The sequence below is a fragment of the Eutrigla gurnardus genome (genome assembly GCF_963514095.1).
Source record: "Eutrigla gurnardus genome assembly, chromosome: 7".
NCBI classification, from domain to species: Eukaryota; Metazoa; Chordata; class Actinopteri; order Perciformes; family Triglidae; genus Eutrigla; species Eutrigla gurnardus.
This window is the reverse complement of record NC_139921.1, coordinates 5,708,410-5,725,031: the sequence shown is the minus strand read 5'-3', so window position 1 is coordinate 5,725,031 and position 16,622 is coordinate 5,708,410. Positions and strand designations below refer to the sequence as shown.

At 44.4% G+C, this 16,622-nt stretch overlaps 1 protein-coding gene across 1 annotated transcript in view; it reads right to left on the bottom strand.

Moving 5' to 3' along the window:
• LOC311015917 (uncharacterized protein) overlaps nucleotides 1–16,622 on the bottom strand; it is a 546,979-nt gene that overhangs the window by 385,761 nt on the left and 144,596 nt on the right. Inside the window, exon 9 of the mRNA XM_084013359.1 lies at nucleotides 3,806–3,928. Within this exon, the coding sequence (XP_083869485.1) occupies nucleotides 3,806–3,928 (123 nt within the window). The remainder of the gene's footprint in view (nucleotides 1–3,805; nucleotides 3,929–16,622) is intronic.

Here is a 16,622-nt window from a genome sequence, read left to right as displayed (position 1 = left end):
GAAGCAGTTTCCCCCTGATGAGGTTTGTCAGCAGGACTTGGACTGAGGTGGACTCTGTAACATCAGTCAGGATCTCGTTGTTGTGGAAGTCCAGAGGAAGTCGACACTCATCCAGACCGTCAAAGATGAACGCAACCTGGAACTCTTCAAACCTGCAGATTCCTGCTTCTTTGGTTTCGGTGAAGAAGTGATGAACGAGTTCCACCAAGCTGAACTTCTTCTCTTTCAGCAGGTTCAGCTCTCTGAAAGTGAATGGAAATGTGAACTGTATGTCCTGGTTGGCTTTGTCTTCAGCCCAGTCCAGAGTGAACTTCTGTGTTAACACTGTTTTCCCGATGCCAGCCACTCCCTTTGTCATCACTGTTCTGATTGGTTCATCCCTTCCAGGTGAGCCTTTAAAGATGTCTTCTTGTCTGATGGTTGTTTCTGGTCTGTCTGGTTTCCTGGATGCCGTTTCAATCTGTCTGACCTCATGTTGGTCATTGACCTCTGCAGTCCCTCCCTCTGTGACGTGGAGCTCCGTGTAGACCTGATTCAGGAGGGTTGGGTTTCCTGCTTTAGTGATGCCCTCAAACAAACACTGGAACTTCTTCTTGAGGTAAGACTTGAGTTTATGTTGGTTCACTGCACCAGCGGTTCCTGGATAAACAACAAAGGAACCCAGTTAGTGGATCCTACAGACCCTTTTACAGTCTATGAACAAGCCATGTGTTAGAGTCATGTATTCCTGTAGTCCTCAGTAGTAGTGACTTCATGAGCTTCTTTCATGATTAAATCAGAACTATAGGACACAAAATCAATCAGGTTCAGCTGATGAAGTGAAAATATAATATATAATCCTCCACCCTGAGACGCCACCATTGAAAACACCAACAGAACATGGAGGTGTCCTCGTAGAAGCCCATTTTAAATACACCTTTGTTTTTCATCTACCAACAATGTAGTTATACGAGCTGAAAGTCACCAGTTAACTCGGTCACTGGGTGAAGTGAAACACCTGTTCCTCTGAAACGGTCGTGATCCTGTCTGAACTCAGTAGAACTTGAGTCTGTTGGATTATCGATTCTGACAACCGAACACGTAACAAGCAGACATTTAGATGCTACTAACAGTTTAAATTCACTGTTTAAAGCTTCTCACTCGTCTGGATGGTTGAAGCGAAACAACATCAACGGTGACAACATGCATACGCATATTTATGATGACATCGGCTGTAATCGGGTCTGTAGACAACCAGAGAACCCAAACATTGAAGTTGTGTGCAGCCTATTAGGAGAAATATGAAGTTCTTCATGTTGAATCCTTCTCTTCTTTCCACCATGTTAAATCTGTTAAAATCCTCTTACTGATCTGCAGACAGTCAGCCAGCTCCTCCTGCTTCATTCTCCTCAGGAAGTCCACTGTGATCTTCTGAAACGCCTCTCTGCTCCTCCTCTGCTCTTCATCCTCACCGTCCAACAACTCCTCGTCCTCACTCTCCAAGCATTCTGGGTAATCTGGACTCAGGACCTTCTGGAACTTCTTCAGCTCGTTCTTCACAAAAGTGCCAATGTGCTCCTCCAGCAGCTGGAACAGAAGGATAAACTGAACATGAACTCTAAAGAACCCAACATGGGATTCATGTGCGGGTCTGAGCAGCATGGAGACCACTAAAACCTGTTCAGCATTGAGTCTGTAGTTGATGTGGTTAATAGTGAAAGGTGAGCTTGTACATGTACTCACCATAAATATGGAGTCCAGGTCTGTTTGATGCTGCTGGGTCAACGGAACCTCTGAGATCTGCTGAACTCTGTGGAGAAAACCAAGTTTAAAGAGTCACTAAACCACAGACTGGAGATGAGAAGTGGACGTCGTCATGGTTACGTCACCCATTGTGTTTGGCATTTCCACGGCCATTAAACCCTGGCCTGTTCCGTCTCCCACACTCCTCCCTGTGTCCAAAATCAACTTTGAAAGATTTGTCCACCTCTAAATCTCAGCCCCAGTAAAACATGTTGAGTGTTCAACTCTGTAAACCATCTTCCAAAGAAACAGGTGCAATTTCCTACACGTCACAAGTCTCCCATCTGCATATAGATCAATGAAAATGTAAATTTATGCATGTGTGTATCTGGTGTAGGGGCTGCACGGTGGTGTAGTGGGTAGCACTCTCGCCTCACAGCAAGAGGGTCCTGGGTTCGATTCCCGGGTCGGCCCGGGTTCCTTCTGTGTGGAGTTTGCATGTTCTCCCCATGTAAGCGTGGGTTCTCTCCGGGTTCTCCGGCTTCCTTCCACAGTCCAAAGACATGCAGCATGGGGATAGGTTAATGGATGACTCTAAATGTCCCGTAGGTGTGAATGGTTGTTTGTCTCTACATGTCGGCCCTGTGATAGACTGGCGTCCTGTCCAGGGTGTACCCTGCCTTCACCCAATGACAGCTGGGATTGGCTCCAGCCCCCCCGTGACCCTAAATACAGGATAAGCGGTAGACAATGGATGGATGGATGGATGGATGGATGGATGGATGGATGTATCTGGTCCTAGAAAGTTCCGACCTGCAAAAATTGGGGAAATAAACAAGAAACATCCCTTGACTCGGCAGTGGCTGTGGCTCAAAGGTAGAGTGAGTCGTCAACGGCGGTTCGAAACCCGGCTCCTTCAGTCTGATTCTGGGCCATCAGTGTGTGAATGCGTATGAATGATTTAGCTCCTGATGTAAAGGCGGCTCCTCTGCCATCAGTGAATGATGAGTGTGTGTGTCTTTGTGTGTGTGTGTGTGTGTGTGTGTGTGTGTGTGTGTGTGTGTGTGAGAACGGGTATGTCTAAGTGAATGAATGAAGTGTAAAGAGCCTTTAGTAGCTAGTAAGTTAGAAAAGCGATATATAAATGCAGGTCCATTGACCATTCCAGTCAATGTCCCGAGTCTCTACAAAGCTCTGTCAAACAACCTAATAGATGCTTCATTTATTACCTTATCACTGGCTTAGTGTGATGTATCAGGTCGATGCCAGAGCCAGAAATAGTAGGATATATGATAGTTCACTGTATAAATCCCCCTTTTCCCTCATCTAAGTAAGCCCGATAGGTGTTGCCACTGGGAAATACTATATAAAAAAACAAATAAATAATTAAACAAATAAATAAACACAAAATTATCGATTTTAGCATCTCTCGATTCTCTATCCCAAATATAAACACTTTAATTCCTCTAGAGCCATTTCCATTGTTGTTGCAAATTATCATTGCTAAGAATAAAACTGCTTTCTGCTCCTTTTCTTCCATGACCAAATTCCTGAATCATCGGTCCTCAATACATCGGATGACTCCCCTCTTCATCACAGATGACTGTAAACCCAAAGAAGAGATCCTGGTGTCCTCCAAGCTTGGAGATCTCTGTTTGAGCTGCAGCCTTCCACCCGTACACTATTCCCCTCACTGTGTAAGAACCGGTGGAGCCACAACAGCAGCCCTCCACATGCCAACCTAATCTTAAATCCCTGGGCTGCCGATCATCATCTGCTTTCTATTGCTATGTCAAACTCCATAAGAAAGAAATATTAGCTGCTCAAAAGGTTTTCTCCTCACTGTCTCTTTAAGGGTTGATTCTTTATTTATTATTTTTTAGTTTAATCTCAGTTAAAAAGGATTTAATTGGTCCTTTCTGTTAGAGCTTCAGTGAAACACGACACTGTCTCTCTCATATCATCGTGGCTCAGAAGACCTAACAGGTTGCAGGATTCAGGGCTGGTGGACTTGGAGTTATTGTTTAAGGGGCTAGTCTAGACCTGGTTCATCCTGTAAGGAGAGTTCAGTTTCATTTCTTACCTTCCATCAGCAGCTTGTTCAGCTTTAAAAAGAATGCGTTGACCCATAGACTGGTCACTCTTTATGGACACACAGCTGGGTCCAGGTCCAGGTCTAAGGGAGTCTGGTCTCTGCTGCTGCATCCTGATACAATAAATACAATTTAAGGAAATACTTTCCCAAGATTCTCACTAGTTAAACTTCATTCATCACAATATAAGCCACAACATGAAATTATCAAAAACCTCATTATCTCAATACTATATTATTTAAGTCCCCCCCCCCCTTCCTATCTGCAACGTCATGAGTGATGCAAATAAATACAAATGATCCTGCTGTAAAACTAAGTAATGTGAGGTGGACAAATGGATTCAACAGGAGAGTCGACACTAGATTCAGATCATCCCCTACATGGACTACAAAGGTCTGGACCAAGACCTGATTCTTCACCTCAGGACAGTCGGATAATAAAAAGGTTGAATTTTAAACTCAATAAAGAGATCTAGTTAATATTATGTATATTTATGTTGTTGAGTGAGAATCATGATGGTGGAGTGATCTGAGTCCTGGACACTTGGAGATCCTAGTCTCACCTCTGAGCTCTGGTCTGGCTGTCATGTCCCCCATCCTGGGTGGTTTCAGAGGGAAGGACTCCGTCCTCTCGGTCCTCAGTCCGATTCATAGCAGAGTCTCCACCTGCTGGCAGAGACACACGCTGTCACTACGGCAACACTGACAACAGAGAGGCAAAGTCCCGCCCCTTCCTGTGTCGCCAATGGGATCTCATTTCTAAACGGCGAGACCAAGGGGTGCAGTCGAATAGTCAAAAAATAAGGTCCTAACTCCTATTCCTAACTCCTTTTCCTAACTCCTATTCCTTAACCTTGACCTCTGGGGAAAACGTCACAGATTAAGGAAAGGCGAGAGAAGAACTCCAAAGGATTTAGGAAAAGTGGACCGCGGTGCTCAGAGAATCCGACCGGACTTTCACTAAGCTACGTCATTATAACGCTGATGATGATTGACAGCTGATTATCGGCACCGGTGATTGACGTGCGTCTGCACTGGAGAAACTACAATAATGGACTACAAAAAACCCGTCATCCACTTCTCCACATGTTGTTGGTTTGACCTGTATTTACATTTCATTTGTAGCTTTAGTTTAGTTTTTGTCAAACATTTGAAACATGATTGAAATAAATAAAAATACCATATCACTGTCCACACATTTATCAACACAATTCCAATTACTATATGTCTGCATGAAAGTAATGGTTAAATATGCAAATGCACATATAATTTCATGAACGGCCAAGGTGTGCATCACTTTAAATGTTGCTCTCGCAAAGAATTGTGGGTCGGCGTGATCTCCTTTCCTTTGGTATAGGAAGGTCTGTTGTATCCTAAAGGAGCTCTGAAAGGAAGCATTGGAGCTCCTTTCCTTTGCATTTAGAGAATCCGAACAGCTCTTAACATGGCGGCCACTTGTTTACTTCTGGGTCACTTCTTCAGTTAGGAACCTTCCTAAGCAAAATACACTATTCGACTGCAACCCTTGACTTTGTGGGAAGTTGCTATCTGCAGTGTTAACCTTAAACGCTGCTGTATAATATTTTCAGACGTCATGTTCGGTTTTAAGTTTGTATCGTGGAACGTTTCTATTGATGTAAACAATAGCATATGGCTACTTTCCGTTTGTTCTGGCTTTGGGAACATGCAGGATGTAGCATGCATTAAAGTTAGGAAGTAACGTAATCAACAATATTAAACAAGTTATAGGAAGTAACGTAATCACACAATATTAAACAAGTTATAGGAAGTAACATAATCACACAATATTAAAACAAGTTATAGGAAGTTACGTAATCACACAATATTAAACAAGTTATAGGAAGTAACGTAATCACACAATATTAAAACAAGTTATCGGAAGTAATCACACAATATTAAAACAAGTTATAGGAAGTAACGTAATCACACAATATTAAACAAGTTATAGGAAGTAACGTAATCACACAATATTAAACAAGTTATAGGAAGTAACGTAATCACACAATATTAAACAAGTTATAGGAAGTAATCACACAATATTAAAACAAGTTATAGGAAGTAACGTAATCACACAATATTAAACAAGTTATAGGAAGTAACGTAATCACACAATATTAAACAAGTTATAGGAAGTAACGTAATCACACAATATTAAACAAGTTATAGGAAGTAACGTAATCACACAATATTAAACAAGTTATAGGAAGTAATCACACAATATTAAAACAAGTTATAGGAAGTAACGTAATCACACAATATTAAACAAGTTATAGGAAGTAACGTAATCACACAATATTAAACAAGTTATAGGAAGTAACATAATCACACAATATTAAACAAGTTATAGGAAGTAATCACACAATATTAAAACAAGTTATAGGAAGTAACATAATCACACAATATTAAACAAGCTATAGGAAGTAATCACACAATATTAAAACAAGTTATAGGAAGTAACATAATCACACAATATTAAACAAGTTATAGGAAGTAACGTAATCACACAATATTAAACAAGTTATAGGAAGTAATCACACAATATTAAAACAAGTTATAGGAAGTAACATAATCACACAATATTAAACAAGTTATAGGAAGTAACGTAATCACACAATATTAAACAAGTTATAGGAAGTTACATAATCACACAATATTAAAACAAGTTATAGGAAGTAACGTAATCACACAATATTAAACAAGTTATAGGAAGTAACGTAATCACACAATATTAAACAAGTTATAGGAAGTAACGTAATCACACAATATTAAAACAAGTTATAGGAAGTAACGTAATCACACAATATTAAACAAGTTAAAGGAAGTAACGTAATCACACAATATTAAACAAGTTATAGGAAGTAACGTAATCACACAATATTAAACAAGTTATAGGAAGTAACGTAATCACACAATATTAAACAAGTTATAGGAAGTAACGTAATCACACAATATTAAACAACTTACCGGTTTGAAGGACGGACGTAGAAACGGTAACTGTTGAGGACAGGATCAGATGTCTCCCTGTGTTTTAACTGCGACACTAATCTCTCCGTTTCTGCTGCACTAGTGAATTGTTTCACTTTCAGTCTTCAGCCCCTTCCTTCCTGCTCTCTGTGTCTGCGCGTGCCTGTGCGGGGTGTGCGCGCCCGGCAAACCTCTTGCGCGGACTTTCTCGGACGCCGTTGACAGATAGACGTGTTATTTACTCATGTATTTATGTTAATGCTCTGACCTCCTGTTTGCTCCATGATAGAGCTTGTAGTTGTGATATTCCCCATGATTAGTGTTATGTATTTAGTTGAGCTTTATAAGAGGGTTTGGGGGTGGCCCACTAGGGGGAGCTCCAGGCATAGGTCAGGGGGGTTACTGCATAGTTTGGTTCTGCTGTGGTTGTGGTTGTCGTGCAGTGCTCAGCAGAGTGAGCCCGTGTTCCCTGTACTGTATCACAGAGTGTTATTAAATGTTCATGCATTCTAGAGTCTACTCTCCGGTCATGCTTATAGATAAGAAGATCTAATACTGGCGACGAGGCGGATGTGTACGCTCCAGAGACTTGGAGACATACAAGGACTCACGCAGACCGAGTTACGAGAACGAACGGCAACAGCTAACAAGCGGCTAACGGCTAACAAGCGGCTAACAGGACACGGTAAAGTCGGACTTTCACTAGAGAAGCTACTCACTGTCAGATCATGGCTACTTTCAGGAGGATTGAAGAATTCTCTGGGGATAAAGAGGCTTCGTGGGAGGAGTACGCAGAGCGGCTGGAATGTTTTTTTGCAGCAAATGAGATCGATGCCGCCGAGAAGAAAAGAGCAGTGTTGTTGAGTGTATGCGGAGCAGCCACGTACTCCATGCTACGTTCCCTGGTGGCTCCAAAGAGACCGAGTGAGGTACCGTATGCTGAGCTGATTGGCAGTCTCCAGCGCCATTTCAGCCCAAGACCTTCTGAGATAGTGCAGCGCTTTCATTTTCACAACTGTAAGCAGCAGCCTGGTCAGTCCATTTCAGCATTCATTGCGGAGCTGAGGAAGCTATCAGTGCATTGCAATTTTGGAGACCAGCTTGAGAACATGCTCCGCGACCGGATTGTGTGTGGCGTGCGGGACCCAGCCCTGCAGAGACAGTTGTTATCGGAGCCGGCTCTGACCTTCAAATCGGCTGAGGAGAAGGCTATGGCAGCGGAGACAGCAGCTCTTAATGCTAGTATGTTGCGTATGGGACTATCTGCTCCCCAGTCAGAGGAAGTTCACAAGACAACTCACACAGCTGACATTAAAAAGGAGATGGGGGCTACGATGGAGGTGAAAAAAAAGTGTTTTCGCTGTGGAGCTTTTCATAGTCCCTCAGAGTGTAAATTCAGCACGGCAGTCTGCCACTTCTGCAAGAAGAGGGGACACATCGCACGGGTCTGCATGAAGAAAGCTCAAACCAATACTGCCTCCAAGCCTGAGGACCCGCCTCAGGCTCAGACACATGCTGTTACATTGGAAAGCCTGGGCCAGGAGGAGTACTTCCTGCATCATACCTCCGCACACCAGCTGACACACAAGAGGGCGCCGTACACGGCTAAGGTAATCCTGAACAAAGTACCCCTTACTATGGAAGTAGATTCTGGTTCAGCATGCTCACTGATCAGTGAAGAGACATACCACAGCCTATGGCCAGCAGACCCACCAGCCATTATGCAGGTCACAGGGGTGCTCAAACAGTGGTCACAAGCCCAGCTACAGGTGCTAGGAAAGATTCAAGTGGAAGTCGAGTATCATGTTTTCAAAGGCACACTCTCACTTTTCGTGGTGGGAGGGGAAGGAGCAAGCCTGCTCGGCAGAGACTGGTTTCAACTACTAGGCATCGATGTGACGGGAGTGCACGCGATCCAGCACCAGTCGATACAGTCCATGCTGGAGGATTACAATGAGGTGTTTGGGGAACTGGCGGCTTGCCAGGGACCACCTGTCTCTGTGGCCGTGGACCCAGAGGTAGCACCTAAGTTTTTCAAAGCGCCCCCAGTCCCTTTCGCGCTGCGTCCAAAAGTGGATGAGGCTTTGGACAAGCTGGTGGAGCAAGGTGTCCTGGTTCCAGTGAAGTATTCCAAGTGGGCCACGCCCATTGTGCCAATTTCTAAGAAGGATGGGAGCCTCCGGATCTGTGGTGATTACAGATGCACGGTGAACACAGCTGTACTCCCAGATGTATACCCCCTACCAACTGTATCCGAACTGTTCTCCTCTCTGGCAGGGGGGATACTGTTCACAAAACTGGATCTCAAGCAGGCGTACCAACAGCTTGTCCTGGATGAAAACGCAGCGGAGCTACTGACCATGAACACACACAGGGGACTTTTTAGGCCAACAAGGCTGCAGTTTGGAGTATCAACGGCTGTGGCTATTTTCCAGAGGTTCATGGACACCCTGCTGGCAGGAATTCCAGGAGTACAACCATATCTAGATGATATCCTCATTACAGGGAAATCTCCAGAGGAACATGCAGGCAGGCTGCAGGCAGTGCTGAGTCGGGTAGCAGAGGCAGGACTCCGGCTGCAGAAAGAGAAATGTGTGTTTGCTGCAACAGAGGTGGAGTTCTTGGGATTCCGCGTGGACAAGGAGGGAGTGCACCCCACAACAGAGAAGGTGGAGGCCATCAGGAATGCACCCACACCCAAGACAAAAACGGAGTTACAGGCGTTCCTGGGACTTCTGAACTTTTACAGTTGTTTTTTAGAGGGCAAAACGACTGTTTTGGAACCATTGCACCGACTGCTGGACCATGATACAGCCTGGGACTGGACGGCAGCCCACGATGCGGCCTACAGACAGGCAAAGGAACTGCTTCAGGCGGACGGCGTGCTGGCCCATTATGATGTGCGAAAGCCCATGGTGTTGGTTTGTGATGCCTCGCCATATGGGGTTGGGGCTCTGCTGAGCCACGTGGAGCCAGATGGACGCGAAGCACCTGTATGTTTTGCCTCAAGAACCCTCACCCCAACGGAACGGAACTACGCGCAGATTGACAAGGAGGCGCTTGCTGTTGTCTTTGCTGTGAAGAAGTTCAACCAGTACGTGCTGGGGAGAGAGTTTGTTATCTACACAGACCACAAGCCGCTGTTGGGACTAATGCATCACTCCAGGCCGGTACCACAGATGATATCACCTCGCATGCTGCGCTGGAGTTTGATGTTAGGTGCGTACCATTATGAGCTGCGTTACAGGCCCGGAAAGAAGCTGGCTAATGCTGACGCCCTGAGCCGTCTGCCCCTGGCTCACGGAGGGGCTGAGGTCCCGCCCCCGCTGGAGGTGTTGTTGCTGGAAATGGTCCCTCAGGCTCCACTCCACGCAGGACGGATCAGCAGCCTGACACAGAAGGATCCAGTGCTGTCTCGTGTGTTGCACTGGTTGCTCCATGGCTGGCCGACAGGGAGTCAGGAGGAGCGTTTCCAGCCTTTCACCCAGCGGCGTGACGAACTGTCTGCACACAAGAACTGTGTGCTCTGGGGGAGCAGGGTGGTGGTGCCCCTGGCAGCGAGAGCTGACGTCCTGAAAATGCTGCATGATGCTCACCCAGGGATCGTCCATATGAAGGCCCTGGCGAGGAGCTATGTCTGGTGGCCTGGCATGGATAAAGAGGTGGAGAGGGTCGTGAGAGCCTGTGAGGCCTGCCAGCTCACTCGTCATAACCCACCCAAGGCTCCGCTGCACCAGTGGGAGTGGACCACCAAGAAGTGGTCGAGAATCCACATCGATTTTGCAGGACCGTTTCAGGGGAAGACATTTCTGATCGTGGTGGATGCCCACTCGAAATGGCTGGAGGTGTCTGTCATGCCATCTATGTCTTCTGGTGCTGTCATCAACATGCTGCGGCTGCTGTTTGCTACTCATGGTATCCCTGATGTCCTGGTGTCGGACAACGGCACAGCTTTCACGTCTATCGAGTTCAAGGTTTTCACCCAGAGAAATGGAATCAGGCACGTGACAACGGCACCGTATCATCCCTCCTCTAATGGCCAAGCTGAGAGGATGGTGCAAACTACAAAGGATGCTCTGCGGAGGATAGCCGTTGGGGACTGGCAGACTCGGTTGGCCCGTTTCCTGCTGGCCCAACACATCACACCAAACTCAACGACCGGGAAGAGCCCCGCAGAAATGCTGATGGGTCGTCGGCTGATGACCGCACTGGATCGCCTGCACCCAGACTCGCAGGATGAGGTCCGCACAAAGCAAGAGGAACAGGCCTGTAACCAACAACGAGGGCCGAGGCTGTTTCAACCTAGGGACTCTGTGTTTGCCCGCAGTTACACAGGGGCAAGATGGATGCCTGCGGTGGTGGAGAGGGCCACGGGGCCAGTGTCATACAGTGTGAGAGCCCCTGATGGCCAGGTACATCGGCGCCATGTGGACCAGTTGAGAGGGCGCGAGCCAGAGGTAACTGAGGGGGATTCTCCCCAGCCCCCGCCAGCTAGTGAGTCTCTGCCCCGAGAAGGAGCCCAAGAGGGGGTAGAGTTACAGTCGGGGGGGAGAGAGACAAGGGCTCCTGTGGAAGTGGGGCATTCTTCAAGCAGCCCCACAAGCTCCTCTTCTGTGCCTGTTCGCCGTCAGCCCTGCAGGCCCAGAGTTCGTCCCAAAGGGTGGGACGATTATGAACACTAACTAGGGGAAAGGAGTGTTATGTATTTAGTTGAGCTTTATAAGAGGGTTTGGGGGTGGCCCACTAGGGGGAGCTCCAGGCATAGGTCAGGGGGGTTACTGCATAGTTTGGTTCTGCTGTGGTTGTGGTTGTCGTGCAGTGCTCAGCAGAGTGAGCCCGTGTTCCCTGTACTGTATCACAGAGTGTTATTAAATGTTCATGCATTCTAGAGTCTACTCTCCGGTCATGCTTATAGATAAGAAGATCTAATAATTAGTATTTTACGGAAGCCCTAAACGGCCATGCATACATATATTTTATTTCCTCCGTTTTCTCGTGATAACGAGATAATTTTACTCCTTTTTCTCGTGATAACGAGATAATTCCTCCGTTTTCTCGTGATAACGAGATAATTTTACTCCGTTTTCTCGTGATAACGAGATAATTTTACTCCGTTTTCTCGTGATAACGAGATAATTTCCGTCCGTTTTCCCGTGATAACGAGATCATTTTGAAGTTCGGTAAAGTTGGAAAGATATTCACAGAGTCGAACTTCCGGGATCAATAAATCAGTGAAAGTGAAACGTTTTTCAAACACAAATGATGCCTCTGTCTCACCGTAATATCAAAGACTACGAGCTACAAGCACCAAAACCCAGATTTTTTACATAAATAAGCCGTCCTGCGAGCTGAACGGAGAACATTGATCTCCATGCGCAACCGGCAGCCGGGCGAGTGCGCAGGCACCGTCTGCAAATTGCAAGACAATCAATAACTCCACTGTTATACAGTAGGCCTACAGAGACTCCAAAATCACTACACACATCAAGGGTCTCTTTATGGTCAGTTCGAATCTGTGAATATCTTTCCAACTTTACCGAATTTGAAATCTCGCCTATCACGTTTCATTTGTTATCTCGTTATCACGGGAAAACAGAGGAAAATTATCTCGTTATCACGAGAAAACGGATGAAAATTATCTCGTTATCACGAGAAAACGGACGAAATAAAATGTATGTATGCATGGCCGTTTAGGGCTTCCGTAGTATTTCACATTTCTGTGTACAAGTTATGGCTTATTATTGTGTTCATAAAACAATGAGAACGTGTTCATTTCTCTGCATTATAGAGTAGTTAATTTTAGAGTAGATTGTGAATTGTATATTTTATAATCAGTAGTTTAATGTTGTGCTTTAAATGTTGTCATGGTTGTTCAGTTGAAGATGTATTTAGTTTGGTAGGTGGCTTCTTTAGATTTAGGGTTTAGGATTTAGGTGATCTTTCCAGTGATGGAAATGGAAATGATGATGCAGGACGTGTCTTGTCTTTTGTTGAAAAGCTGTTTAAGGCCAAGAGGTTGCTTTTGGGTTGGACTGGGTTTTTGTGTGGAGTATTGTCTATTCAGTGGACAAAAGTACTTTGCAGTGGTTCTAATAGTGTAAATGTAGAGAGGTAGGTTTATGAGTTGATGTTCAGGTATATTGTGTTTGGCAGGTCGTTTTTAGGAAACTGTGGAGGATAACAAATAAAGATTTAAATATTGTAAGGTACATGCATTTGATTTATTTTTTTGTAGTTGTGATATTTGAAGTTGGGACTATGTGTCCCAGGTGTACACATGGCTTTTGTGTAATTTACTATGTTGACAATGATTAATGTGTAAAAGTTATTTTTGGAGGGTTAAACATGTCAAACCTCTGTATATTTTAGTCAGACATGGGTCAAGGAATATTTTACAAGAATTAGGGAGTAACTTTATGTGGTTACTTTTTATTGGACAGCTTTAATAGTGGTACTTTAATGATAGCCAATTGTGTTTGTGAGGAGAATGTGGGAGGGGTTTAGCTACAGGTTAAAGGTCCCCTATTATACTGATTTTCATTCATTCCACACAGCTGTCAGAGTTCCAACAACACTGTTTTTGACATGCATTGCCCCAAACCCATCCGTGGTCCTGAATTTCAGCTTTCTAAAAGTTGCTCAAATGAGCTCTGCTGAGAACAGGATGTTTCTGTGTCTGCACCTTTAAATGCTAATGAGCTCCTTCTGTCATCGCCTACTTGGAGAGAGACGGAGCCGATGCTGCTTACGCTAGCGGTAGCATGCGCCAATGTTTGCAAGTTGCTGGGTCCCGTATGGTTGGGACAGATCCTTTTACGAGGGTCAGTGTCGAGGCAAAGCCAGCTTTGTACTGACCCTCGTTACTGAAGCAGTCCGATGTGAAGTGGTTAGCACACACATACAAGCTAGCACGGACCGTAGCCGGCACATTGTCATTACAAATGAAACGCAAGAGACCAGACCCGGACCATCGTGCACGGTGCTCTGTCGGACACGCCCCTGGGCAGGGGCGGTCTCTCATATGGGCAGCCGCCCAGGGCGGCATGAGTGCCCGCACAAAAAAAAAAAAAAAGGTGCATCTGTTGCTGCTGAGAGAGACTGGTTCACACGTGCGGCCGCGGAAGCGCCGCAAATAGGCGCGGAGCGGAGCCCGCTTCCTTTTGGCGCCCTTGTTAAGTGATAGTGTAGTTCAGACGCGAAGCGCTGTGAATAGGCGCGGCCGTCCCGCACCGTGAAGCGATCGTTTCGGCATCTGCTCTATTTTTAGCGCATGCCGCGAGCGATCGCGTCAATTCTCACACAAAGAAACACGAGACAATCTGGTCAATTTTCAAAATAAAATCAATTTTCAAAATAAAATACCGCGATTGACAAATGCGATATTTGTGTATCTAAACTTGCACTGGGAAACAGGAAGAGAAAATACATTTAATAAATGTGAAGAGATAAACAAATATGTGTATTTCAACTGTATATCTACACTACTACTGTCTACTATCATACACACTCTCTCTGTCTGTGTGTGTGTCTCTCACTCTCTCTCTCTCTATTTATTCAGGGAGCACCAGCCAGATCACCCAGCACCATGACCAGCATCATCAGAGGAGTTCGGCCTATCAGGACACGTTGAACTTCACCTCTGTGATGAACTCTCTTGGATATCTCCTGTCATCAGAGGAGTTCGGTCTATGCAAATGACTCCCTTCGTTACGTAACGACGGGAGCTGAATCTGAACAGCCTGTAGGAGCCCCGTTGTACCAGTGGGGGCGCTGCAGAGACCATGCAGCAGTCACTTGTTTTCCTCAGGGAGGAGGACCAGTTTCTAGGTGTAAAGACCAGAGAAAACATGTTTTTCATAATATGGGACCTTAATTAAAATGCACTTTTTCTAAAACATCAGTTCAAGAACAGTTTATTCTCTTTAAATGCAATTTTATTTATTGTTCCATATCATAACAAAAGTTATGTCATACATGTTTTCACATCCAGCAGGACTAGAACACCCTCATGATGTTCAAAGTCCCAACATCACCCAAGAGCAAGCGTTATAAAGCGTTGATGAATGGAAAATCACAGCTGCAGCATCATCATAGTTTATAATTCCTTAGTGAATTTAGCAGGAGCATTTTCTCCAACAATGAAGAAACAGTTTAATATGTGTTTTTATTTGTAATATGTTAAATACATTATGTTTTCTATTCTAATCTGTGTGTGCTCTGTGTTTCATGTTGATGGTTTTCACTGGACAGCAACTATTTGCTCCAGTCACTAATGCATGTTCCTCAACACGACAAGGTTCAGTCTAAAGACAAAGCCATCCCGATATACTCCATTCATTTAAGTACATTTACACAAGCATTAATACATTTACAACAAGTACAAGGAGGAATGAACCTGACTGATTACAAACTGCAATGTTTTCATTCACATCTTTGCATCGACTCTGAATGTAATCACACCGCTTTGTGTTTGTTGTGAACAGTTTCAGAGACGCAGAGACACTGATGATCCAGACCCGACTCTAAACCCAGGATAAAGAGGTTCAGTGAATGTGGTGTTGAAGGTGTGGAGGTGGATCAGTTTGTTAGAGGAGACTCTGTAGAAGGTCAAAGTGCCAGCAGGACAGTCCAAGTACACTGCTACCACACCAGAGGAGGAGGAGGAGAAGATGAGTTTTTCTTTGCTTTTTTGACAGACATAGTAACCACCATCATAACAACACAGACTCCAGGACTGATCATTCCCTCCAAACAGAGAGTCGTTTCCTCTCCTCTTGATTCCTCTGTAACTCACTGATATATAAACCAGTCCTCTCTTAAGGACTCTACTGCCGACTGAAGCGAGGGCTGATGCACTCTGGGTAATGGAGTCCCTGTGCGTATTATGGCTTTAACGGCCCAAAACAATTACTTAGTAGCTCAGAATAATGACATACTACACTTACTCATTATTTTTGAGATTTTAACTATTAATAACTAAGTCAATATTCTGAGATACAATGTCATTATTTTTTAGATATTAAGTCAATATTCTGAGATACTAAGTGAATATTTTTGAGATACTAAGTCAATATTTTTTTTAGCGTCCTCTCCATAACATAAAGGCAAAAGTAAAATAAAATGTAAAAAATGCAGACTCGTGGAAAGTGTCCATAAAGGCTTTAGAGTGTTTGCCACAATAATACACAAATGGTTCCTATGAGCCTGTTGCATTTCACCATGACCACCAAAATGGATCGTTTCCTGCCCTGATCGACATGTGACATATAAGTAGAGTAACTTTAGAAATAAAACAGACCAAACGTTTAGCATGTCTCAATACATAGTATGTCAAATACAGTATGCAGTTAAAAAGATACCAGGATGTACATCATCTATTAGCATTTTGTCTACTCTGACCCACAATCCTCTGCAGCAGATGTAAGAGCAAGAGGGTCAATGTTCAAGGTGCCATGTTATAACACTAGTAGGCCCCTGATTGTTTCTGCATTATGGTATTGTTGTTTGTAAGGGCAGCTGTGTTATGTGTGGTAAAGGTCAAAAGGAAAGTATGATTAGAAAAGCTGTCTGTGTGCATTTATGCTCAAACGTTTGAGTTGGGCTATTGTTCAAAACAGTTTCACATACGGGTACTGATGTGAATCTGGATGTAATCCAACAAGAGAATGTTTAGAGGTAATTGATGGATTAGGAGAGAATGGGAATACAGGACATACAGAATGTCCCCCTCTGCTACACATAATAACAAGACACTCCAATAAATATCTAGATAAATATAAGAGAATTAAAATATTCAATATTAAGGATTCAGGATCAGAAGGCA